Here is a 26,749-nt window from a genome sequence, read left to right as displayed (position 1 = left end):
CATTGGCCAACCCGTCTGTGTGCAGGAGCGGGTGGGTGGAGGGGATCCATTATCGAGCCAGGCTTCATTGTCTAATTCTCTTTCTGCGCCTTCCTGGGAGTGAGAGACCATGGAGCAGGGGCGGAGACAGAGCAAGCGACCACACAGGCTGACACACGCGCAAAGGGGAATGAGAGACAGAGCTGAAGTTGATGCCATTTCTCAGCAAAGTGGAGAACGGCATTGCAGAACCAGGAGGGACCGAGGGAGACTTGGGGCACCTCCTCCCACCTCGGGGGAAGCCCCTACAAGGCTGTGAGGCTGGAGGTGGTGTTTGTGCTCAGGGCGTCCGCTTTGGACTTGGGGACCCCTTCTGGGGCCTCCACGACCATGGAGAGGCTACGAAAGGACTCGGGGACCTTGATGTGGATGGCCTCCTCCTCCACGGGGTCCTGGCAGCACGTGGGGCAGCAGATGTGGCAGCAGCAGTTCCTCATGCAGCAGCCGGTGGCCAGGGAGACCGCGATGTCCCAGGGCTTCAGCGAGCGCATGCACAGGGGCAGGAAGTTCCAGGTCTGGAACACCTTGGGCAGGATGCGGGGGCAGCGGGCCTGCAGGAGCTTGAGCACCACCACCAGAAGGATCACGAGGACGATGGGCACCCCCACACCCACCAGCACTGGCCACCCAGCCAGTGAAAGGCCAAACACGGACAGCGGGACCAGGAAGAATAAAATGACCAGGTAGAAGACGGCAAACCAGCGGTACTTAGCTGAGATGTTGCCCAGCCCCTTAGCCAGGCGGATGGGCAGGCGGGTGAACGGGATTGGGTACCACAGAAGGATACCCGTGATGTTGAAGAAAAAGTGGCACAGGGCGATCTGGAGTGAGCTCCTCAAGGTTTTGCCTGGACTGGCCAAGGCGGCCATGATGGCGGTGGTGGTGGTGCCGATGTTGGCCCCCAGCGTGAGTGGATACGCCCTCTCAATGCTTATCACACTGACACCGATCAGTGGGGTCAAAGTAGACGTGAACACTGAGCTGCTCTGCACGATGAAGGTCATGCCCGCCCCCACTAAGATAGCCAGGTAGCCAGTCAGCCAGGAAAAGGGGAAAGGGAAATCGGTGTTGATGGTCTTCTTGATGACAACAGCGACTCGCCCCTCGAGCACAGAGCCCAGGACCTTGACAATCATGATCAGACAGCCACAGAGCACCAGCAGGGAGGTGACCAGCAGGATGACGCCAACAATAAGATCCGGGAGGTTGGCATTCACAAAGAGGTGCTGGCACTTGGCAATATTCTCCCGGAGGGTCACATTCTTGATGGTCCAGGTGTGGAAACCATTTGCCCAACAGAGGTTGGGGGAGGTGCAGTTCTGAATCGAGGGGACGGTGACATTCATCTGAGTCACATTGGTCACAGTTTTGCACCAAATCTTGATCAGACTCTTGTTCTGAGCTGCTGGGTCATTCATTGCAATCTGGTTGATAACCTTTTTATCCAGCTGGATAATTTGCTTTGTAAGAGGATTCGTAATAACTTTCAGAAGTTCCGGGGCATTGTCTCCGCTTTTGAAATGGAAGGACTCCACTATCAGGTTGGTCAGGACCTCCAGGTAGTGGGTGGAGACCTCCACAGGCAGGAGCACCAGCACGGAGAGCCAGTTGAAGAAGTCATGGACGGTGGCCCCGGCAAAAGCCCTTCTGAACACATTCCGGTCTCCTGCCTGCATGAGCGCCACGAGGGTGTTGGTGATTGAGGTCCCAATGTTGGCTCCCATGACAAAGGGGACGGCAGTCCGCACCGTCAGCAGTGAGGAGGCCACCATGCTGACGATGATGGATGTGGAGGTGCTCGAGCTTTGCACCATGGCTGTCACCAGCACCCCGATCATCAGTCCCGCCAGGGGGTTGGACATGATAGAGTTGCTGCTGAAGAACTTCCCGGCCATTTTCCCTCCAACCAGCTGGAAGGCACTGCTGAGGACATCCAAGGAGCACACAAACAGGTAGAGGAATCCCAGGAGCAGAAGGAACTTCCCAACCCCTTGCAAGATACACAGACTCTTCCCTTTGGTGTCTCTCTCTGTCCACTTGATCCCCTTGTGCTGAAGCTCCGGCAGGTCCCAGGGGTCTTCTATGTCGGTGGGCTCCTCTACCGGGGTGGCAGTGGAGTGGGATGGCAGAAGTTCAATCTTGGTTTCAGAGGTCCCGGTAACATTTTTGTTGGTCTCCTTTCCTTTCCCATCCGTGGGGGGATGTTGGCTCATGATGCCTCCGATGTTTTTACCTGGGTTGGGCTGGGCATTTTCCACCTCAGGCAAAGGAGTCATGGTAGCTCTGAACATCTTCCAAGAGGCTGAAATCCTCTCCCTTCTGTTCTCTGTGGAGTCTGGGTCCAGCAGGCCTTGGGAAGGTGCAATCTGGAAGAGCTGCTCTCTGAGGAAGGAGATGCCAGAGTGAGCCAGGAGATAGCTTTCTTCAGTTGAAGCCAAGTTCTGTTTTCACTGTCTTGTTACATCTGTATTTATACCGGTGGATTTTAATCCTATCAATTCTGTTCCAAAGGTTAGGGCGTTTCTTATCTCCATTCCAAGGTTACTCTACTGTTCTATTAAGCTACAAGGAAGTAACTGAAGGAGATTATCCTAAGTAAAGATTATGTAGTTTAAGCATGGTTGTTGTTCGTAGTTAAAGTGATTAATTACCTGCCTGGCACTTAGTTAAGGGGTTTTATTCCCTCCCTAACTCCAGGGGAAAATCCTCACCTGGGGAAACAACCTCTCTCGGGGAGGTGGTCTTGTTTAAAACACATAGCATTAAGAGGGGGAGCAAACATATGCCATATACGCCAGGTCCTTTGAAACATAAGCTGGGCAGATGTTTCTTCCCTGCAGCGACTGTGTCAAGCAGCAAGGGTGGATCGGTTTCTGACAAATTCCCCCATTTTTATTTTTTAAATGGCAGCGCGTGTAAATCAGTGGCCACATCTCAGATTGGGTTGTTTAAGACTCGGAAGAAGACTGACAAGCAATGATAGGGAGCATAGCAATAAACATAGTGGATGGAGTGCACACAGAGCCTTGTAGAGGTTGCTGGCCTTTTCAGTCAAGGGATTTCAGCTGTCCCCAAGTCGGTGGCTTGATTGTCCTCGTTGATCTGGCTAGTGGGCGGTGTCTCGGGCGATGGGCTCCCCGAAGTATCAGCGCGTTGAAGGGCTGGATCAAAGGATCCATCAGGGCCGCGATTGATGGTGGTGTTGGTGTCTGGGGAGGAGTCAGCTGTGCCCTCTGGGTCTGTCAATATGGATGATACCGGGGAGGAGGAGGAAGAGGAGGAAGAGGAGGAGGAGGAGGAGGAGGAGGAGGAGGAGGAGGAGACAGAGGGTAGTAGAGAGAAAAAGAAGAGAAAGCAAAAGAACTACAAGGCATGGAAGTCTTTAGAAAAAAGAGGGAGAAGAAAGGGAAGAAGGCAGCATCCTGACACAGCCCTTTCCTTCAGCTGCCCCTTTCCCTGTGGTCCAAGGTAGAAATGGGAAACAAGTCCTGTTTTAGTGAGAGGGCAGCTGCTGTCAGCCGGTCTCTGTCTTTACCTGGGTCCCGATCTGAGCTGGGCGTGGGAAGTGAAGCAGCCACGGGGGCAGGAGACCTCCCTCAGAAGGGTGAGGGTTCCGGCCTCTGCAAAGTTGGGGGGTGAGGGTCTGTGCCCCACCTCTGTTGACCCCCAAGTTGTCTCCTGATGGCCCCTCTGCGACTGTACCTGTCTTTGGTTGTTCCTTCCCTGAGGAATCTTACCTGTCTCTGGCTAACCAGCCATCCTCTGGGGCCAAGCAGGGTCTAACTATAATTTTTAAAAAGTATCAAGCTAGCCCTGGCTTGCATTGTTTAGTGGTTAGAGCTTTGGCCCACACAGCAAAGGGTCATGGTTTTGATTCGCAGTCAAGGGCATGTTCGGGTTGTAGCTTCCATCTGTGGCTCCTGTTGGGGCACATGCAGGAGGCAACCAGACCTATTGATGTTTCTCTCTCTCTTCCCCTCCCTCCCTCCCTTCCACTCTCTCTAAAAATCAATGGAAAAAATATCCTGGGGTGAAGATTAACAAAACAAAACAAAACAAAAGCACACAAAAAAAGTATCAAGCTAAATATGAAAGCCACTTTAGCCATGGGCTGGATGCCATTTATTTTCATGATTTAAGAATGATAAGCAAAAGAGGAAAACAGGCGTCAAGGATTTCAGTCTGTGGGACGGAGAATCGGCATTTCATGGGCTTCACAACAGCCGGTGGCCAGGCACCCACTGTGAGGACAGAGTCAAGTATTTGCTGCTTCCGACGCATGAACACTGGACGCGTGGGTCAGAACGCGCCTGCGTCTGTGGCCGTTCTCTCTGGGGCGCGTTAAACACTGTGGATGGCTCCTTCAACCCGGATTCCACTCTGCCTCTAATTGAGATGCGGGGAAACTGGAAACACGTATCCAGTGCAGCTAGGATTCTGGATGCAAATTAGGTTCCTCAGATTGAATGCCCCTGAGGGAGATTTGGAAAGTGAAAATGAGGCTGAAACCATTTTCTTGTCCCTTTTGATGTTTTCCTGGGTAACGAGACCATAGAACTGAAGACCGCCTGCCCTGCTCATGGCCGTCTTCCTGCTTCTTTAGTTTCCGGATGGTGCTGTATCGGAGGTGACGGGGCATTAGCCTCTCCGTGCTGGGCCCCTGATCCCGGCCAGAGCCACTCTCAGCCCCAGCGCTGTGTCCCCTGCACATCTGTCCTCCAGTTGCAGAAGGCATTTCTGGTGGCCCAAGTGGAAGCTGTCCTTCCAGCCTTCCTTAATATAAGCCTGTCATCCTCTGTTTAATCTTTTCCTCTTCGTATATCTGGAGTGGACCCTGTTGTCACCCTGAGTTCTGACGGATACGGTATCTAGTATAGAAGTAGTTGTGAGCAAAACTCAAGGAATGGAATTTGGGAGGGATTGGGAGACCCATTTGGGTGTGAAGGATGGCTCCCCGTTCCATTTAAAAAGGGAAACACACAGCCCAGAGCCCATAGTGCCTCATATGATCACAACCAGTCCATGAAATAAAGTGCCTCCTGGCGTGAGAGGTTTGGCAGGCCAGGCGACTGCTGGGACGAACCATTACGGAAGAATGAAGGAAGATACAGGCCTCCAGCCATTTCTCCTCACACTGGAGAGTAAAGAAGAAACAAAAAAGACAGGACAAGCTCTGGGTTTTCCATTTTCAGCTCAAGACATGATGAGAAGATGAGGGAACATCCATCATGATCGCTCGCGGCCACAAAACCGACAGGGCCAGAAATCAGACACCGAGTCAGTTCCTAGCGTTTGCTGAGTCCCAACGTAAAGTGAATTCACACCTTGCCACGTCCCGTCGGTGAAAGCTTGAACATTTATTAAGAGAGAGTAGAACCCTGACGGGCACATGGTAGTGACTGCGAGGAGCCTGGCCGCTCTGCGTCCCTCGGGGCCAGAGAGCATCCCTTTGCCGGGGAAATAGCGCTTCCTCTCCTCTCTGGTGACACAAGCCCTGAGTTGCTAGGAGACCCTGCAGCACCTTCACCTTTCAAAGGGCGGACAATACCCCTCCCCCACCTCTGCTCTATGCACCTCACAGACACTACACCTCCGACAAGAGTGGGATCTCAGCTTGTCCCAGGGAGAAAAATACGGAGTCTGACCTGGAAAAAGTTCTGTGGTAAACCAAAATCCATGACTCAACTCATGTATACCTGCAGACTAGGTGTGAGAATGGGTTCTAAGGGGACTAGACAAGGGAAAAGAAACATAGCTATTGATCTGGCCAAATATATCCACATGTGTGTGTCTCCCAGAGATGATATACCTAATGTGCCAACTCCGGCTTCCCAATATGGGATTGAGCGTTGGCCTAGTTAGGTGACTGGAACCTGGACTCAGTGATGGCCTGAACTAAATGAAGGTGATCTGCCTCAAGTTATTAGTGGAAGGTGAAAGAAGGCATTTTAAAACTTAGAAAAATAAGACTGGGGTGGATTTATTGAATGTGCCCTTAAATCACTCAATGCATAAGAAACTCTCCTGGTTCAGAGGACCCTGCCTGTGCCTAGGCATTTAGAAAGGAATTGGTTAAAAAAAAAAAAAAGACAAATGTTATAAACCACTGGGGGGGAAATGGGAAACTATGAGTCCATACCAAAAACACAACATATATTAATGTATATACATATGAACTCACCATCACATATGTGTACTTACATATTTTGGTATGACATAGAAAATATGTATTTTATATATAACATATATGCCTATCTAATCTGTTTTTAAAAACCACACCATCAGCTGAGTGTATATGCGATCGACCTGGCTTTATTTAACGAGTCATGAATGGGGCAGCATCCGTGTAGCACAAGAAAGGAGCTCGGAGGACTGGGCAGAGTGGAAGACTTGTCTAGGCAGGAGGCGGCAGGAAGTTACTCTAGGGAAGAGCCGCTTGTTTCGGGCAAGGTCACTTTCCATGGGGGAGGGGGAGTCTGTCAGGCAGAGGAGCTCACTAGTGCTGGGCAGGTCATTCCACACCCACGGGGTGGAAAGGTTACATTCCGCAGAGGCTGGACCTGCATTAGGTTAGGTATTAAGTTTGGGTTTCCTGATGTGGAGTTTTGCACAAGTGACTCCATTTGGAGCCTGTTCTTTTTTTCTTTCTTGTTTTTATTTTGTTGTTGTTGTTTACAATACAAAATAAAAAATTACAAAGAGGACAGAGGCTCTTGTTTTAGAAGAATGCCAAATGATTGGTAACTCTAGAGCAGCGGTTCTCAACCTGTGGGTCGCGACCCCTTTGGGGGTCGAACGACCCTTTCACAGGGGTCGCCTAAGACCATCGGAAAACACATATATAATTACATATTGTTTTTGTGATTAACCACTATGCTTTAATTATGTTCAATTTGTAACAATGAAAATACATCCTGCATATCAGATATTTACATTACGATTCATAACAGTAAAAATATTACAGTTATGAAGAAGCAATGAAAATAATTTTACGGTTGGGGGTCACCACAACATGAGGAACTATATGAAAGGGTCGCGGCATTAGGAAGGTTGAGAACTACTGCTCTAGACAAAGTACTGAAGTTGGAAAAACTATCATTTTGCACCCCTTAGTGAATATTGGTATGGGCCCATGGTCGGCAAACTGTGGCTCATGAGCCACATGCGGCTCTTTGGCCCCTTGAGTGTGGCTCTTCCTAAGCCTTAGGAGTACCCTCATTAAGTTAATAACAATGTACCTACCTATATAGTTAAGTTCAAAACATTTGGCTCTCAAAAGAAATTTCAATCGTTGTGCTGTTGATATTTGGCTCTGTTGACTAATGAGTTTGCCGACCACTGGGCTAGGCAACAACCATCCATTGGTGCTAAGAGTAGGAGGTAAATTCTGATAAGAAGCAAAGTGTTTGTAGGAACGTGAATTGTCCTTCTCCAGATTGTTTATTGTGTCCAAGGTGAAACAGAGTGACTGTTCAGCGGAGCAATCAGACAACACCTGGGCGGGTGACCAAGATGCAGAAGGTCATTGTGGGCCTCCTGCTTCGAGACCTGAGGAGGACAGCACATCGCAATGTCCTCTGTGTAGCAGTCTGGCTGGGAACATACAACCCAAATCTAACCATGAGGAACCAGCAAGATAACTTAAAATAGGGAGCATGCTATTCTATTTTTGAAAGGGGGGTGGCGTCGGGAGGATTATATTCTGCATAATGTCATAAAAGAAAAAGAAAGGCTTTAGAAATCTTCCAAATGAAGTGCGTCCTAGGTTGCAGTACATACCAAAGGGCAAACAGATGCAATACAAGACCTGACTGGGTGGGCTGGGAAAACTGGAATTCGGATAATAGATAAAACAAAAGAGTTGAGCTGATGTTAAATTCAGTGAAAATGATAACTGGACAGTTGTTCCACGAGCATGTACCCTTTTTCTTAAGAAATAACTCTTTAGTGGTAAAGGCCCAAGAGCTATGAATGCTACTCCCAAGTGTTGAGAGAGTCCGAATGACAAAGCAAATGGAACAAATTGTTAACAGCAAACGAACCTGGTAAAGGGTATGCCACTGCTCTTTGTGTTTGCTTATTTTTGCACATTTGCTGTACGTTTGAAATTATTTCCACGTAAAAATGTTAAGTATCTTTTTGTTAAGATATACAGGCAGCACCTTGAAAGACGCTGCAGTGGCTGCTCCTAGGAGGCGGGGTAAGGAGGCAGACACAGGCTCCCTGGTTTCAGGGAGGGCGATAGGACCCCAGAGTCTGAAAGTCTAAGTGGCAGCACTTCCCTCCTGGAAATGGGGGGGCGGGGAGGGAGAAGGGGCTCACGGTTACAGGAATGGGCAGCAGGGGCAGAAAGATGATCAGAATAATTTGCGCCATGGGAATCTTTAGCAGTTGCCAAGTAGCCATGGTTACCTCTTAGACTAAAATAGTTGGGCAGAGGACAAGGGTCCAAGTTGATCTGAATAAACAAAGGAACCCCCGTGTTGTAAGCAGAAGCCTGACTCACGTCGGGAAGGCCTCGAGGGCCCCCTCACCTAAGGCTTGGACAGGAATCGCTTCTCAAGACCAAGCGTCCCCAAGAGAGAGTCAGACAGATTCCCTTAGGAAGGACCTGGAGGCATTGCCAAGTCTCCCTTCCAGTCTCTCCCTGAAGGACGCAGGGCCCCCCTGTTGGGTCTGAGCTTGGACTCATACATGGGGTGTTAAGGACCCCAACATACTGCACCTCTATCTTTTCTACCCAAGTTCAGGATTATTAGAGGTTTAGACAAAAACGAAGATAAAACATATTCTAAATACTAATAAACATATTGGGGGAACTTTTGTTAGATATGATCAAGTAGGTGAGGTAATATATCAATCACCCGAGTTCCTGATTATAGACACACCCGGCTTCCTACTTTGGAACAACATCAGGCCGGCAGGGGAAGGCAGTTGGGGGTGATCAGGCTGGCAGGGGAGGGCAGTTGGGGGCCATACCTTAGGACATTAGAGTGGCCTAATAAACAGCCTGGTTGGCGGCTATTGATTAGTTCAGCCATCTAAAAGTTTCAGACTAAACTGAATTGACTATGTGACGACCTGCTTGGCCACTTGACCCATTATCTGCGAGTCACCACATAAACAAATTGTCAAGCCCTGGCAGTTTAACTATCTGAATGGTTCACTGAATTTAAAAAATGAGGTACAGAATTGCTATTAAGGCAACATATAAGCAACGCTTACCTATGGAAGGTTTCAAATGCCATTTCATTTTCAGAACAGGGAATAGCTGGGAAACTATGAATCGTGTCAAAGATATAAAGGGATTACTGATCATGCTAATTTTTTCCAGCCTAACAGCTGTGCAGAGAAATTTTCATAATGACTGCATTAATTACATAAAGAGTGGTAAAGTCTCTTTCATTTTATCTCAATCACGAACCCTTGATCCTGAAGATAATCCTGGCCGCTGCCTGTCAAGGCCAGCTTGTGGGTAGCAGCACGTTCAATTTCTGGTCTCAGCTATTTTTAGAGGATAAAACAAGAATACTTTTTCACTTGCATTACGAAGATGAGAAATATTACCTTAGGGCATATTTTCTTCACTGTGCCCTAAATATATACGCGTGTGTGCGCGCCCGTGTTTACTGATAGATGTACAAAAAGAATCAGCCCAGGAGTCATTTCTAGAGTTAACGGTAACGCCATTCAACAAAAGTTAAATAATATGAAAGTCTTTAAAAGAAAAAGTAGGTTATGTTTTCTAGCAACCATGCCTATTTGTGTAGATTTAGCAATGGCTCTGGATGGCTTACATTTTCTCTCAACCTTCATTTCTGGGCAGATCACTGGTTTTCATGAAAATAATTAGGGAGCCCAGCTCTGGCTCGTGGAGTCCTGAGGTTAATTAAAATGGAACGCACACCGCACATATGTGAACCACCAATAAAGTCTGGTGGTCAGGTACGCAGAATTCTGTCATCGGCTGAGAATACAAGCGGGAAAAGGTGGCGTCGCAAATTAACTGGGGACCTTCACATTTGGACTTCTTATTACGGTCTTCAGCTGACACTGACATCTGACCCATGGTACCGACAGAACCTGTGGTTGTTTACTGAGTTCCTGTGCAGTATTCAAACATTTCCAAATGCTCCTATGTCTTCCTAATACGTGGTCAATACATTTTGCTACATGTTTTTAAAACAGAAGTTGGACAGATATTTACAGAGGTTCACTGATTTCAGTGGACATGCCAGATGTCAGCTGGCCTCATTAATTGGCCACATCTGACAAAAATTATATTTCAGAAATTATTTCCAAAGGTCATTTAAAAAGATGGTGGCAATAACAAGAAAACAAAACAAAAGAAATAACCTGGCGGGTGTGGCTCATTTGGTTGCGCATAGAGAGGTCATGTGTTCGATTTCTGGTCAGGATACACGCCAGGGTTGTGGACTCAATCCCCAGCAGGGGGCGTGCAGGAGGCAGCAGTCAATGCTGATGCTTCTCTCTCATCGATGTTTCTCTCTCTCTCTCTCTTTCTCTCCCTCTTTCTCTCTCTCTCTCTCTCTCTCTCTCTCTCTCTCTCTCTCTCTCTCTCTCAAATAAATAAAAACATTTTTAAAAACAATTCGAAGTCTTATTTCTGGGAGAGATTAGAATGAGGAGACCTCTGTTTAGGGAAGAATCTCTTTCTTCAAAGGAAAGTGATTTGAACAAGCCTCTTAAACTTCCTGAACCTCTTTTTTTTTTTTAAAACATGAAATCGATTAAAAAAAGCAATACCTTGGTAATGTTATGGAGTTTGTATGAGCATAAAATAAGAAACACGAATGCACATTTACCGTAAAGCATTATGTACATGTTAGGATTTCATTATAGAATATGTAACCCCTTTTTCCTTTAGATAAAGAAGTTTTCTATTCTTGATTTGTCATATGAAAGCAGCGCGGGGGGGGGGGGGGAGTTGTCTCTTCCCAAATTCAGGAATAATGGGTCCCTGCTAGAGAATTAACAGTTCCTGAGAATGGACAGAAATGGAACGACCCATGAAATTTCATAGGCTGACCAATGATAGAAGGCGATATGAGGCAGCGATGGGGGAGGATATGGAATGTCCACCAGAGTGCTATTAGTGCCATCCATACATGGGTAAGATAAGCACACAACTGAGAAAAACACCATCTCAATCATAAAATTACTGGAAAGGTTTCCAAAAAGCAATCAAACTCAGTTAATGTTGGGTGACAAGAGTTAACAAAACTAAAGTAGAGCCAACAGAAGCCTGAAGAGCATGAATCTGCAGTTGTGAGACCTGGGCAGTTTCCTATGTGGCAGTGAAATGCAACTGAACAAGCTGGGTTATCAAAGTAAAGAAAGAAGGTAGAATAAAATCACAAAAACATCACATTTCCATCCATTTTGAAACAAGGAATTTGGGGATTCCTAATGAAATTCAAAACATGAAGTTTAGAGCATAGATTTCTAAATCTTTCTTGAGAGGTCAAAGGCATCTTCCCCTTAATTCCTAGTCTATTGCATCCTGAACAATATCTACTTATGTGGAAAATATGCATTCTAGGTTCACCCAGGACATGCACATAAACACATACACACACACACACACACACACACACACACACACAAACTTGCTTCTAAATCAGATGAGAGGTTTACATTGATTTGTCTTAGTTGAATCCACTCTGCTCTCCAAATGGTTACTTCTCACCCAAATTTAAGCCCAAATGGCTATTTCCATGTTTATGTGATACCAGGTTACGTTAATCCCTGTCTAGACGATACTAGGGCTGCACTTTATAACTCCAAGTGTTGGAGAAAGCTCTTCATTACAAACAAACTTTTAATAATTTAATCTAGCTTTTAGAAGATAATTTAAAACCTGAACGACTCAGTTAGGATATTTTGGCAGCAAGTATCAGAATACGCAATTCATGACGGCCTGAACCATGAAGCCACATGACCAGAAAACTGAAGGAAGGTGGTTCTCAGGCCAGTCCAGTAGCCCAACAGGGAGAGAATGTTAGGTCAGCATCACTGTGAACTGTTTCCTCTTTACTCAAGGTCAAAGATGACTGCGTGTCAGCACATAGCCAAGTCCCCAGGAAGAAAGAATGGAGTGGGAGCAAACATGTATATTCCTTTCTGTATGTTTGTCTTTAAAAGAGGTGTATCTTCCCAGGTATCTCCCTGGACATTCCCCCATCCATTTCAACTTCAGCAATGAGTCACATGTCTACCCCAGATGAATCACTAATAGTGATGAGTGGGATTGTCAAAACTGGCTTGGCCTGCCACATTTCATCCCTAGAGGTAGGGACAATATAAACCAAACAAAATACGAGTTCTGTTGGTAAAAGAGAAGGAATTATGAGGGTCAACCTCCCTGAATAGCCTCACTTCACAAACTGGTATGAATTCAGACTAAAGTATGTATGAATTGTTTACTTCTGGAGTTTTCCAGGTAATAGTTTCAGACTGTGGTTGACTGTGGGTAACTGAAACCATGGAAAGCAAAACCACAGATAAGGGGAACTACTGCAGGGAAAAAAAAAGTGTATAATTAAAAATAGAGCTAGGACTGCAAACATTTTTCTGTCTAGGACCAGATAATAAATACTTTAGGCCAGCGGTTCTCCACCTGTGGGTCGCGACCCCTTTGGGGGTCGAACGACCCTATCACAGGAGTCGCCTAAGACCATCGGAAAACACATATATAATTACATATTGTTTTTGTGATTAATCACTATGCTTTAATTATGTTCAATTTGTAACAATGAAATTGGGGGTCATCACAACATGAGGAACTGTACTAAAGGGTCACGGCGTTAGGAAGGTTGAGAACCACTGCTGTAGGCTTTGTGGTCCATATAGTCTCTCTCACATATTTTTGTTATGTTTACAACCCTTTAAAAATGTAAAAAAAAAAATTCTTCACTTACAGGCATACAAAAATAGCCCCAAAGCCAGATTTGACCCTAGTGTGCCAACCCCTGGGCCTGAAAGGTATTGTTTAGTTGTCTTTCATTCAGTTAGTTAATAAAAAAACTTTATTGAGTGTTGAATAGGGTCAGTCATCTGATTCAGTGGTGAGAAAACAGCCATGAATGATTTATAGTATATTCCCTAGAAAAGCTCAAACTCTAGTAAGACGCTAAAAATAAACCCAAAATTTAAGCCCACCTTTCATCTTCCCAAAGTGAATGTCCTGAAAATATTTTTTGCAACCTCGAATATAAATTTTACAGATATAAAGTAGGCACAAAGTTACTTATAAACGTATTAATTTAACATGGAGAATCACATGGTTTCTAAGGAAGTACACAGAGTTGGAGCATTTAGGTCCTACCTATGAGGAATACACATGGAAGGTGCAGAGCAGGTGAAGGACAGCAGAACACACCCTCCTAAAAGTTGCTGCTTCGGCATATTGATTTTTTTGAGCGCCAGGACTTGAAAAACAGCAAGTGCAGGGAGAGGCTTTCTCAGAATTCCCTCATCTGCCTCAAGACAGATCCTCCAAAAGAGACCCATTGTCATAAATCTCCTCCCAGCGTCTCATCAACCAGCGAGGACTGATTCCTGTCATAAGAGACTAGAGGTTGGTATCACAGCCAGACACCCTTTGTCACAATCTTACCTCCATCAGCATGTTCTTCTAAGTCCAGTCTTCACTCCTAAAAACAATTTCCTCTTGCCCAAGAGGCTACATCGCCCTCCCCTTTCCCTTTTAAGGTGGTATTTTAGCCTGAATCCTAAGCCACCTCTTTGAGTCGGTCACTTTTCTCTGTGCATCTCCCAGGTTTACATGAGGTATACATGTTTATCAAACATTTGTTTGTTTTACTCTTGCTAATCTGTCTTTTATGACAGGGGTCCCAGCTAAGAACTCAGAAGGGTAGAGGGAAAATTATTTTTCCTCCCCTATATAGCCACAAGAGTATACAAATGTCCCAAAATATCAATGCAGTTGCTGGTACCAGTTTTAAATTCCTATTCATTTCCTCTCTAAATAAATAAATAAATAAATAAACACTGCCCTAACCGGGTGGCTCAATTGGTTGGGTTGTCTTATACTAAAAAGGTTACAGGTTCAATTCCTGGTCAGAGCATACACCTGGGTGGCAGGTTCAATCCCCGGTCAGGGAGTGTACAGGAGGCAGCTAATTGATGCTTCTCTCTCACATTGATGTTTCTTTCTCTCCCATCCTCTCTCTCTAAAAATAAATAAAAATATATCCTCAGGGGAGGATTAAAAATAAATACATACATACATACATACACACAGGTATACACACTAAGACCTAATAGCACATGTTTAGAAAGCGTGGAGTTCCTAACAGTAATTGTCAAAAGAAAATAATTCATATGCTGAATGTAACAGGAGCCAAGACTGGCTGATGTAAGTAAATTTAATCCAATTCTTAACGTTAGAGATTAACATCAGATTATGGAGATCTCAGTATTTTTAAAGGGATTTCTTAAAAACACTATGGGAAACAGACATTCTCTCAGAACAAAAGAACACATTTCGTCTGAATCAATCTCACTGCGCCAGTGTTTGAAGAGTGCTTTATCCTGATTTTAAACATCTTTCCCAGAATCACCTAGAGCCGTGGTAGGCAAACTACGGCTCACGAGCCACATGCGGCTCTTTGGCCCCTTGAGTGTGGCTCTTCCTCAAAATACCGACTTCTGTGCATGGCCACGAAGTTTCAATCGCACTGTACGTGCGTGCCCGCACTTGGTATTTTGTGGAAGAGCCACACTCAAGGGGCCAAAGAGCCGCATGTGGCTCACGAGCCGAGGTTTGCCGACCACGGACTAGAGGACCGGGCTGTGTTAGAGAGACACCCTCAGTCCACTGCCTTGAGGCCATCAGAGAATCATTCTTTTCTTTCTTTCTCATGTTGACTAAAGAAGCCCACTAAGTGGTCCTTCCTTCTAAGCAACACAAAATAACAAAAAACAATCCCCGGGCGTTTCTGAACGAAGGAAACTGTCCTCTGGAAGACTGAAATTGCATCTGGGGACTGCTGTTCTGTCTGCACGGGGTGGCAACACAATTGCTGCTCCCTTGGAAACGGTTCGCCTGTGATAAGTGAACCTCTCTCTAAGGATGAATTCCCCAGAGAAAGTTCCCACCATCACCATTCTCTTCCCCGGGACTCAGAAACCAGAGCCTGCAGATCCATGCCTGCCTCGGCAGCACACACCTGAGCAGCTCTGGGAAAGAGCACCTGGCCTGGGGAGGGCACCCTCATCCTCTCCAGATACACATTAAGAGTGTGTGCCACACTGTCCCATGGGCCTGCCTGCTGCCTCTGCACCGAGGGAGGTGAAGCCTGCTTTACGATTCCCAGCATCACGAAAGTGCTGGCGACCAAGCATGAAGTATTCATAACACAATCTTCGGAAGAGATCGCGGCTCCTTGGGTCAGCTCTAAATACTTGTACGGCTTTAATGATTTGCCGGTAGGAGCAGCCCAGGGTAATTGAAAAGATAATGGCTCTCAAGTCTGCAGGTCGGTTTCAGTCTGCGAGCGATCACTTATCATCTCCGTGACCTGGTAAAACATTCCTTAATTAGCCTGTCCGACCTTCCGTCCCTCATCTGTCTAATGGGGATAATGTCATGGGCATCAAACGCGATCATGCTTCATTCATTCTCTCGCGCAGTGGACCTGTGTGAGCCATGGATTAGCACCAGGCTCAGCGCGGGGCTGGCTACACAGGACCAGGAAAACAGCCCTGGGCCTGCCTCATTCAGGCTGGCATGTTTGGGGACCTGGGACGCAATCTACACCTTCTGGTTGCTATCACAAGAAGAAAGACGCAATGCGGTGGAGACGTAGAGCAATAACCAATTCCCCTTCTGGTTATAAATAACAAAAATCATTCTCAACAGTGAGATGACAAAAAGAAAAATTCATATACACACCCAATTAGAGTTTTCCTTTATTATATGAAGCCACTCGGATAAAGCAAATTTCTAGGAGGTGATAGAGAAATTAACTGATTGGTCCTCTTCATTGTGGGTTATTAACCACATTAGTGGAAAGGCACATTAAGACCCTGGTCTTGCCTGGCTGGTGTGGCTCAGTAATGAGTGCCAACCTATGAACCAGGAGGTCAGGGTTCAATTCCAGGCCAGGGCACATGCCCCAGTTGCGGGCTCATTCTCCAATGGTGGGCATGCAGGAGGCAGCCAATCAATGTATACACAATCAGTGTATCTCTCTCTCTCCCTCTCTCTGCTTCTCTGAAATCAATACAAATATATTTAGAAAAAAACAACGAAAAACAAGATCTCCATTCCCACAAATATTTACAGGAGATATATTTTCTAAGTTCAAACTATATAGTCCCAGCAGCATTTTTTAGACCTGAATCAAAGTGCTGGGAGATAGGGGAAAAGCCTCCATATTTCAAAATCCAATGAACTGTGCCATTGACAAGCTCCCACCTAATCTCCCTTTGGAAGTTGCCAATATGCAATATAATGATGTGCTACAGTCAAATATCAGGAGAAAAATATGATGGAATTATATATGCCTTCCCATCGATGAATATGCTCCATTAAAACCAGGTGCTACTATATTGACTGCAGTGATTCCCAACAGCGATCTGTGTGAAAGAAGATACTTTCCAAGAAGAAAAACTTAAAAATCTCATTTTGGATCAACATTGGCCGATGAATCTGCAATCGATTTTGATGATAGTGAAAACTAAGTTTGAACCTCAGTTAAATAAAACGTTATCCTCCCCACAAAAGGAATTCCTTTCATCTCATTATTACACCTATATTTTTAAAAATGAATTTAATTATCATCATGTTTTGAATTTCATCGACAAAAAGATGTGTGGAACTTTCTCTTGTTACATAAATGCCTCCATCATGTCCTCAATTTTGCCTCTTAGCCGGCAAAGCCTAAAATATTCACTAGGAGACCCTGTACGGAAAGTGGTGGCTGGCCCCTATTCTCATTCTAACCAACCTTCCTTTCATAGCATTTCTCCTCCAAAGTTGTCTGCTGAATAGACAGCGATCCCTGTCCCACCTCAGCTTTCTCCGAAAGCTTCGGGTATAACACATTTGTTTTGATGAACTTTCTGTCTCTTTCTAAAGCCCTTTCACCTGTTGCTGACCTATGTCCTCCCACCCCCTGCCCCAGACACCTCCACAGACTCCCACACACAGCTTCCACTGTCCTCCTCTCACCAAGCCTTTCCGTGGACTCCCCGCTGCCCCTTCTCTTTTCCTGTCACAATTGCATTTTTGAGGGCTCAGTGGTCCTCGAGTCTATGCCACTCTGTGCAGCAAGAGGTGTTGGTTCTCCGGGGAGCGGGGTCTTGGTTCCCCTGAACTGTTCTCATCTATGAAGGGAGTTTTCAGGCTGCGTGAGTGAATCCATTGATACTGTAGCTGGCACATATTCTTCCAAACTGAAGAACTACTCATGAGCGAGGGAGCAGGGAACAACCCACTGCCCAGGAGGGAGGGAGCCTTGGATGGAGCAGTGGGGTGGAGAGGCAGGACAGCGCCCCCTGGAGAACGTTGAGGCAAGTTCTCCTTTGCACACCTGGTCTCATGATTGAGAGAATACAGGAAGAAAACTGTGGGAGAGGGGCAGGCCAGGGATATTCTGATTTAAAGAACTGATGCTAAGTGCAAAAATAACCTTTCTCAAGTTATTTTCTTTTAAAAAATATATTGTTATTGATTTCAGAGAGGAAGGGAGAGGAAGCAAGAGATAGAAACATCAATGATGAAAGAGCATCATCGATCAGCTGCCTCCTGCATGGCTCCTACTGGGGATGGAGCCTGCAACCGGGCATGTGCCCTGACCTGGAATCAAACCGTGACCTCTCGGTTCATAGGTTGATGCTCAACCACTGAGCCACGCTGGCCAGGAGAGTTATGCTCTTTTTATGCCCGAGTGGATGTCTAACTGGGAGCCTAGGTGAGGGATCTATTCCTGAACAGGGCTTTCTCTCCCTGGAGTACTCCCTGCTTAATCAGAGTGTAGCCCCTCACCACTCCCATGACTTGACACGTCAGATCCTTGTCTGTGGTGTTTTTTAGGAAGATACTAAAAAGGCCTTGAAGAATACAAATGTGAACGGAGTGGGAAATTCAGTTGTCATTAAGCATTTAAATGTAGAGGAGAAGAAGTGACTAGATGTTCATATTAATGAAGAAATAGCACAAAAAATAAATGAGCTTAAATCACAGAACTGACATAAAATGGAAAAATAAACCTTCCTCGTGTCAGGGCAAGGATTTCCAAAATTTCAAAGTGATGTCAATTGATCGTCTGTACTCACCCGTTTTGATTCATAAACTTATCTTCTCTGCAATCCTCCATTAGCGTGTAAACTATGTCCATGGTAATTGATAAGAGCATGTGATATAATGTAGTTTCCAACTATGTGCTTTATTAATTACATTCCCGTGATCAGAACCCATGGCTAATGGAGCAGGTCTGCTTTACCCCGGAGTATCTGACACACCCAGCCTCAGATTTACATATTTATGCCCAACCCCAAACCCTTCTTTCCTCTGTCCTCCATCATTCAACTGGGTGCCGTGCTGCCTCCATCCTTGTCCACCAGCCATGCACACCTGGTCCTGTCTTACCACCATTTGGATGTGGGCAGGTTAAAGCAATTAGGTACCTTGTTCAACCTCTACTCAGTCCTTTGCTATAGATAATTATAATTTGTGCCTATTTTCCTTCAAATGTGTAAGAATTATGTCATGATTCTGTGATAAAAATATCCAATAACCCATCTATTTTATAAACAGCTGCTGCTTGTAATATTCCTTTATATTTAATTTTATGGTGTTTTGTTTTGTGTGTTTTTTTTATAAAACACAAGCCAGCTTTCCTTCCCTTGGTCTATTTATTTCAAAAGTACATTTAGGTCAGCTTTTACATTTTATTTTTTTAGTCTCTATCAGATTATATTACATAGCTGATCATTTTTCCTACTGACCATATAATTGTAGGAGAGCCCACGTGCTAAAATATTACATTATTATTAAGTAATTGTCCTTGTCAAAGTCAATGCCTGACTATCAAGACAGCATGAGGCTAAATGAAAAAATGCCTTGAAAATGCTGTGAACCTGTGGTGTATCTCATGGGACCCGGTGGGGAAAGTGGGTTAAAGGCAGAGAGGGCGGGGCGAGATACAGGAGAGATGCAGCTACTTCTCTGGGCTTTAGTCTCTAACACAAACACTTGCCATTAATAGTTCATGGAAAGATCAGCCCCTTTACCCTTTCTTCCATAAAGAAGGGAGCACGCAAAGATGATCCTCAATTCCTAAAGTTATAATAAAGTCCAAAATCATTACAGGTGGAATTAACAGAAAGAGGGACAACGGTGGCACTATGCGACAGAAGGCACAGTTAGGGTCACCAGTGTCACATTCCGCAAACGTTCGGTTCTTACTGAACGGTTACTGAAGTGAGAGGGGACATCAGCGTTAACGGCACAGACTTTGAGAATATAAACACGCTACAGAAAAGCCACCTGCGATCGTCAAACACAGAGGGGAGATGGGGGATTCTGACACATCCCCAGGAAACACATGCGCAGTTCGTCTCCTCAGGAAGAATGCGGGAGGAGAGCGAGGCTGATGGAATGGGCGCGGACATTCCCAAAGCCCTTGCACAACAGTGAGAACGCACTTGTCAGATACAGCCTCTCACTGGGAATAGCTGCTAAAAGAAGAGTTCGGAGCAAAGATAACATTTGGAAAACTGCCGTTCTGATGGAGGACCCACTCATAAAATACGTCAGCAGAATCAAGATTCAAACATGGGCCGGGGAAATCAGCCACATTAAACAAGAACAGAGTGTCTTTAGTTGCACTGCACTGAAAGAACATAGCACATGAAATAGCTTGAAGGAAACAACAGACCTTATTCCCGAATCCGGACAGGCTTTTCAGTACTTCACGTACCTGTGAGGGACAGGTTCCTCCTCCCCGCAGCCGCTGATGTCAGTAGCAGACAGGCCCCTGCCCTTCCTCCTCCGAGCTTTCCTACTCTTCCTGTCTGGGTACAGAAGAGAGAGGGGAGGCTGAGAACACTGTCTGTGACCAAGAAGTCACCATGAGGATGAAGGAACAACAAGACACAGTAGGTCCAGGATGCTGAGGACATCATGCGGCCAGCGTTGCCTGTCTCCGTCTAGACTTGCGATGTGAGAAACAGAAACCCCTCCTTGGTGAAGCCACTGTAACTGTGTGTGGGAAGCCGATCCGCCCTGGCTGCTTGACACAGTCGCTGCAGGGATGTTTCAAGGCACCTGGCGTATATGGCATACTGCTCTTAATGTGTTTGCTCCCACTCTTCGCTATGTGTTTTAAACAGAACCACCTCTCTGAGAAAGGTTGTTTCCCCAGGTGAGGATTTTTATCAGTAAAACCCCTTAACTAAGTGCCAGAGGGGTAGTTAATCACTTTAACTACGAACAATCACGCGTAAACTACATAATCTTTACTTAGAATAACCTCCTTCAGTTACTTCCTTGTAGCGTAATAGAACAATAGAGTAACCTTGGAGTGGAGATAAGAAACACCCTAGCCTTTGGAATAGAATGGATAGGGTTAAGATCAAATAGTATAAATACAAATGTAAGAGGACAATAAAGAGAGGAACCTGGCTAAGTGGAACCTGGCTATGATGATCACCTGAAGGCTGCCTCCGTGTCTTTCCCTCTCCGCTGACTCCGTCCACACCTTGGGGAACCCCTGGACCCCAACAATTGTGTTTCTGGTCCATGCAGCTGGACGTAACCCCTGACTAAGACCAAAAGAGAAACCCTTTAATAAGTGAGCGGTGCATCCAAAGCGAAATCCCAACCTCTGCCTGTGGGTCACACTTCCACATCTTCTGTTCCTGTAGAGCCGTTCCCACGAGAATATACTTTAAGACTCTACCGTTATCGTGCGCAGGACTCGGGGCGATTTCCCCCTTACGCTCCATTTTGGGAATCTGAAGTCCTCCGAGTAGTCCCTTTCTCCCTTTGAAATATCAGCACTGTCCGTAAAATGAAACAGTACGCCCAGGAAGGTGGTTGACTGCCCTTCTGTGAAACCGCTCAACTTCCTACACGGTTTGAAAGACCTTACGAGGTGATATGTGTGCAAAACTATTGCCGTATCTGGCATCTCTCCCAGGTGTTTCTGTAACTGCCCTGGCCTTTTCTGAGCTGAACTCATGCCCACCCCTTTTTATTGGGGGAGTTTGAGTCCCAAGGGAAGTGCTCGTCCCTTCCGCATTAGCATCCAACTCAGAAGCAAGTTCCCACGTGCAGGTGCTGAAGGATTGGGCCACTCAGAATCCGGTGGGTACAGCAACGTCTGCTGAAGCTCACTTCCACTTCTGAAACGGACTCATTCCAGGCGGCCCCGGGTGCCCGCGCCTGGTTTATGCATGAGCAGGCTGCAGTGTTTCTCAGCTTTGCTAATCTAAGTTACAATATTTTGTAAAGGTGAGGGCTTATCCCTGAAAGACTATAGAACACGTACATGTGAATGCACGTGAGTGTGTGAGCACATGGAAGCGTACACACATACACATTAGCATTTTCCAATTGCTTCATACATGAAAGCAGTAGGACCAAAAGCCTCCGGGCTTCGGTATTTAGCAAGTAAGGAAAAAACTCCAGAATTTTAAACGTTTAACAGCTTTGGGTCTGATAAACCTTTCCAGTCTAAGAGATTGATAATAGAAACTAAAGCCTATTATGGCTTAATCACTAGTCTACACTGGGTCCAAGCCAGTAATAATCAGATCGGAAACGCCAAAGAATCCTTCCTGAGGCTTAACAGATGAACTCGGAACCGTGTCTGCATAAAACGAACACTAGCCAAACATTGCCCTTGATCTCATTCACGGGTTTCAAGACATCTACAAATTACACACGACTGAGATTTTCTGTTGACTTCCGTAGCTGATTAAAATTATGTGCCAAAAGTCTGGGCAGGAAGCGAGCTTACATTTGGCTGCTGAAACAGACCCTTCTGCTCTGTTGGTAGATCCGTTTTAATCTTATATAATAAAAGCCTAATATGCTAAGTGTCTGTTCGGCCATTCAATCAATCAAAACGTAATATGCTAATGATATGCTAAGGCCGCTCAACTGCTCGTTATGACGTGCACTGACCACCAGGGGCCAGATGCTCTGGCTGTTAGGTTAGCTTGTTGCTGGGGTCCGGCCAATTGGGACTGAGATGGGCCTGACATGCCCTGGAGCCCTCCCGCATCCCTCCCCGGCCCCCATCCTGCACCAGTGGGGTCCTTCGGCCTGGCCTGCACCCTCTCGCAATCCGGGCTGAGGGGATTGACCCCCCGCCCCCCGCCCTACCAAGTGCACGAATTCCATGCACTGGGCCTCTAGTTTTAATATATTATAACCATTGTGTTCTCATTAAGACATCAACCACAATAGATTGGAGTCAATTCCATAGAGATGGATACACACGGAGTTTCCACATTACCTCCCAGATACATGAATATGATTGCTAAGGCCAGACCAGGCCCAGCTGCCTTAAACAAGCTTGCTATATTTATACCTGACCTTTCGCTAATGATGTCACCTGTTCTCTATGGTCTGTCAGCTCAGGAGGGAGGATTTTTGTTTAAACTTTGCACGCCTCTGGCTGCCTCATGCTAGCGAGGCCCATCTGTTGCTGTCACTTCACAGCCATCCATCTCACTGTCGTCTCACTTCCAATCAGGCCTGGACGTGGCCACGCTGAGCTCGGGTGCCCACCGAGAGATAACCTGGCATCATGACATAAGTCATCCACTTCTGCTTTAAACTCCAGGCCCATCTCAGGCTCAAGACCTGTCCTGTGAGCCAGAAGGAATGGGCTTAGTATCTGCGCTTCTTGTCAGCTGCCACCTCCCACTCTGCCCCTCACTTCCGCTTCTCCACATGCCTCGCTGCCCCTAAAAATAAGCACACAGGCTGTTGATGTCTTAAGAGGTTTCTAGTTACAACCCTGGCTAGTGCCCTTAGTGGATAGAGCATTGGCCTGTGCACTGAAGAGTCACAGGATTGATTTCCGGTCAAGGGCATGTACCTGGGTTGCAGGTTCATTCCCTGGCCCTGGCCATGTGGAGGCAACCAACTGATGTGTCTCATATCAATGTTTCTCTGTATCTCTCTTTCTCCCTCCTTCCCTTTCATTCTCGATAAAAACAAAACAAAACAAAAAAAACAATGGAAAAAATATCCACCAGTTAGAATTAACAACAAAAAAAAGAGCTTTCCAGTTACTAATTATGTGAAACTAGCAATCAGGAGGGTTGTGGGGGGGGGGGGGGGGAGTGAGGGGGGAAGGAGGCAAAGGGGAGAAAATGGGGAACATCTCCATCTCTAACAGAGTCAACAATAAAAAAGGAAGTAACAACGAGTCTCTAAGTAAAAGGATTTCAAACCTCTTACAGTCTAGGTCCTGGGTCTAGAGCAGTGGTTCTCAACCCATAACAAAGACACAGAATTTCCAGAGGATGAGGCCCAGAAATCAGGATTTTAAAAAGATTCCCGGGTGATTCTCATGTGCAGCCAAGGAGGTTGAGAGTGACTAAGTTCCTGCCTGAGACGCCAGCTGAACGCTATTAAGGTCTCTGTTCTCGACTTTCATTTCTCAGGGGGTGCTCCTCACTAAACTGCACCCCCATTCTCACCTCCTCAAGGCAGACCATAGCTGCCCCTTTGCCTCAAGTGGGAATTCTGCACTTTTGAAGAATGATGACCTTGCTGCATCTTCCCACCTCCCGCCAGCAAGCCAGTGTTTATGGTAGCTGCCTCTGAGCCGGATCCCTTTTTGTCTTTCCATTTGCCCATTAAAACATAGTTTATGGTGACATATTTTGATTCTTTCCACTAATAATCTGACAGGAATTGTTTGGGAAACTGTCTTCGAAATGGTTGGCAACCAAAATGACAATGCCACATACACAAAACTACAAAGCAAATCTACGCATGCACTGACGTTCCTAATCCTTTCCGACACTGCCAAGCTGTGTGAATTGCTAGAGTCCGCTGTGAATCTTCAGCTCTCACGTATGATGAACTGCAAACAATATTTAACGGATTCAATAGCTTCTTCTAGAAAATGCCATCACATAGCTCTGGGATCCCTCCTTTTCTTCCTTGCTAACAATGTACCTCCATTAGTCAAAATAGGGCCCGTTAGGGGCTGGTAAGTCAAACTTTAAAAGGCAGAGAACTTTATCTTATAAAAACTTTTCCAGAAAAAAAACACAATGTACAAGTCATTTTACGAGCTTAATATCTGGACCTTAAAATTGGACAAGAATATGAAAAAAAGGCATATAAATAGTCTTAGTCCACATCTTGAACGGGTGAGAAAATATGAAATAAAATATTAACCAAATAAATTCAAAATCTATTAAGATTAATATTTAATTGGGAGGGGATGTCTCAATGGTTTCCTGATCAAAGCTCCATCAATGCAAAAACATTTTAAATTATTACCTTAGTACATGGAGAAAACTCACTGAATAAAATTTACACTTACTTAATGATAAAACAAAAGAAACGCTAAGAGGCAACAAATACAGCGTCTTTAAGGTGATAAAAACATATTTACTTTAAAGGCTCAGCTAGATAGTGCTTATTGAAGAAACGTTGACCCCAACAAGGCGAGGGCATCTCGTATCACACCACTATTTATTACATAGTCCTGAAGGCTCTCGCCCACACAGCAGGACTGGGTTTCTCAGCCTCGGCACCACTGACCTTTTCATCTGGGCAATTCTTTGTTGTGGTGGCCTGCCCTGTGCACTGTAAGACACGTGGCAGCTGGGCTGCCCTCTGCCCATTAGATGCCAGTCTCACCCATTTTCCCCTCATGGTGAAATGTCACCAGAAGGTTGAGAACCACTGCTTCACACCTACTGGTGATGACTTAATAAAGCCAATTACGTCACTCTCCTGTTTCCCCCCATTACTTTCAACTTAACGTCCATCCTTAGCGTATCATCTTCGACTTGCCCTGACCTTCCCTTGGCCCCCTCTGCCCTCACTTCCCAGCCTCTTATTCTCCAGATATTCTTGCAGTTCCTCGCTTTGTACCTATTGTATTTTCTCCCCTATCTGCCTGCAGATCCTCTTCTATTCCTCATGTGATGAACTTTCACTCCTTTCTCCTCAAAACTTAGCAAGATGTCTGGGACCCGGTGACCTCGGGGTCTGCTCGGAGCATGCCAAGTGACCTCTGTGGGAGTCCTGGTGGTTCCTCTTTCCTGGGAGTTATTCATCTCTTTCACCCACGGATCTAGCACTCTGCTGGCAACATATCAGATTGTTTTCTGAATGAATGCCCAGAGGTGGGTTCATGCCCTGACTTGGATGAGACTGCTGGAAAACATTGCTCCAAAATATTACCCCAAAATAACTTGTTTTCTGTTTCCAATAGAAAATAAATGCATCTTTCCATCCTCTCTCAGGGAGAGAACCCCTCACAGAATGAATATTTTGGATCTTTTGTGCGTGTTGAACAACTATTTAGTTCTTATTTTCCACAAAATTAAGTTCATGCTCAGATACTACCTTCACTTACTTAATGTGCTTAAATTTAAAAGGGAATTAGGAAACTTCCTTCCACGAAGAATTTGGCAAGTCACAGCTGCAGGGAAAGCCTCGCCGTCCCAGGTCACCGCCCTCTGAAGAGGCTGGGAAAGTCACAGCAGTCGCTTGTCACCTAGGAGGCCCCAGTGAATGCTGCCATTTAGATTGTTTGCAGGCAGGTACCTGTCACCTGGCTCTCCCAGCCTTCACACTGGAATGAATGTCACTGCTTTGCAAAGTTTCAACACTTGGCATATGCTTCAAACAATAAAAGTGTCAAAACGGGTTCTGTTGCTATACATTTTATTATTCGTCAGGTAGCCTCACGTTACAAGTTTCTCTTGATGGGGAGAAACCGGAGACTCTTTAGCAAATACCACCGAAAACACCTGCATGTAACGTTCACTAATGGCTGTTTCCTCTGCTCACAGCTCAAATTAAGAGGACCTTGACAGATGATGTGTGTTAACTCTCTACTTGTTAAATATATCAGGTAATTGATGCAAAACACAGAAATTAAAGAATTTTCCCCATGCTGCATGTGTATCATTCCTGCTAAAAATCTGTCTATGGACCTTGTAAGGAGAAGGGTAAAAACAAAGTTTCATTATCCAAAATATGTCAAAACGTAATAGGCTGGAGGGAAGTTTTTTAGACTGTCTTTCATGCCCTTACAAGGCCGAGTGAAAGGTTGCTTTTCCTCTAAACCACCATTTCTTAAGTTGTTGCTAAAAATACTTGGTGGCGGGCCAGGGTAACATAATTGACGTTGCTGAAAAATATTTGGCTAAGACCATAGCGTGCCTGACTGAATCCCAAGTCCGTGACCTTGAGCAGGTTACCTAACCTCTCTGTGCCCCAGTTCCTTCATCTGTAAAATGATGATAAAAATAGCACTAACCTCAGGACCGCTTTGAGGATTAAGAGAGTTTGTATTTCAAAGCACTTTGAACACTGCCTGGCACATGGAAGCACTAAGTAAGTATCTAGGATTATTATTTGTGAAAACAGACACTTTGAACTGAGCCCTGCAAAGTATTATGCACTCAGTGCTGTGTAAGAACCTGTTCCCGCTTACCACCAGCAACT

The 26,749-nt window shown here is 45.6% G+C and overlaps 1 protein-coding gene across 1 annotated transcript; it reads right to left on the bottom strand.

The window, feature by feature from the left end:
- Nucleotides 1-284: 284 nt before the first annotated feature.
- LOC132226482 (sodium-dependent phosphate transport protein 2B-like) lies at nt 285-2,330 on the bottom strand. The gene has a single exon (XM_059681119.1). It carries the CDS (start codon nt 2,328-2,330, stop codon nt 285-287), a length of 2,046 nt encoding a protein of 681 aa, XP_059537102.1.
- Between the last annotated feature and the right edge of the window lie 24,419 nt (nt 2,331-26,749).

Source organism: Myotis daubentonii, chromosome 2 (assembly GCF_963259705.1).
Source record: "Myotis daubentonii chromosome 2, mMyoDau2.1, whole genome shotgun sequence".
In the NCBI taxonomy this organism is placed as follows: domain Eukaryota; kingdom Metazoa; phylum Chordata; class Mammalia; order Chiroptera; family Vespertilionidae; genus Myotis; species Myotis daubentonii.
This window is presented reverse-complemented; position numbering and strand designations above follow the sequence as displayed.

Coding starts and splice junctions, on each gene's coding strand:
- LOC132226482 (XM_059681119.1), bottom strand. CDS start 2,330: ATGTTCAGAGCTACCATGACTCCTTTGCCTGAGGTGGAAAATGCCCAG.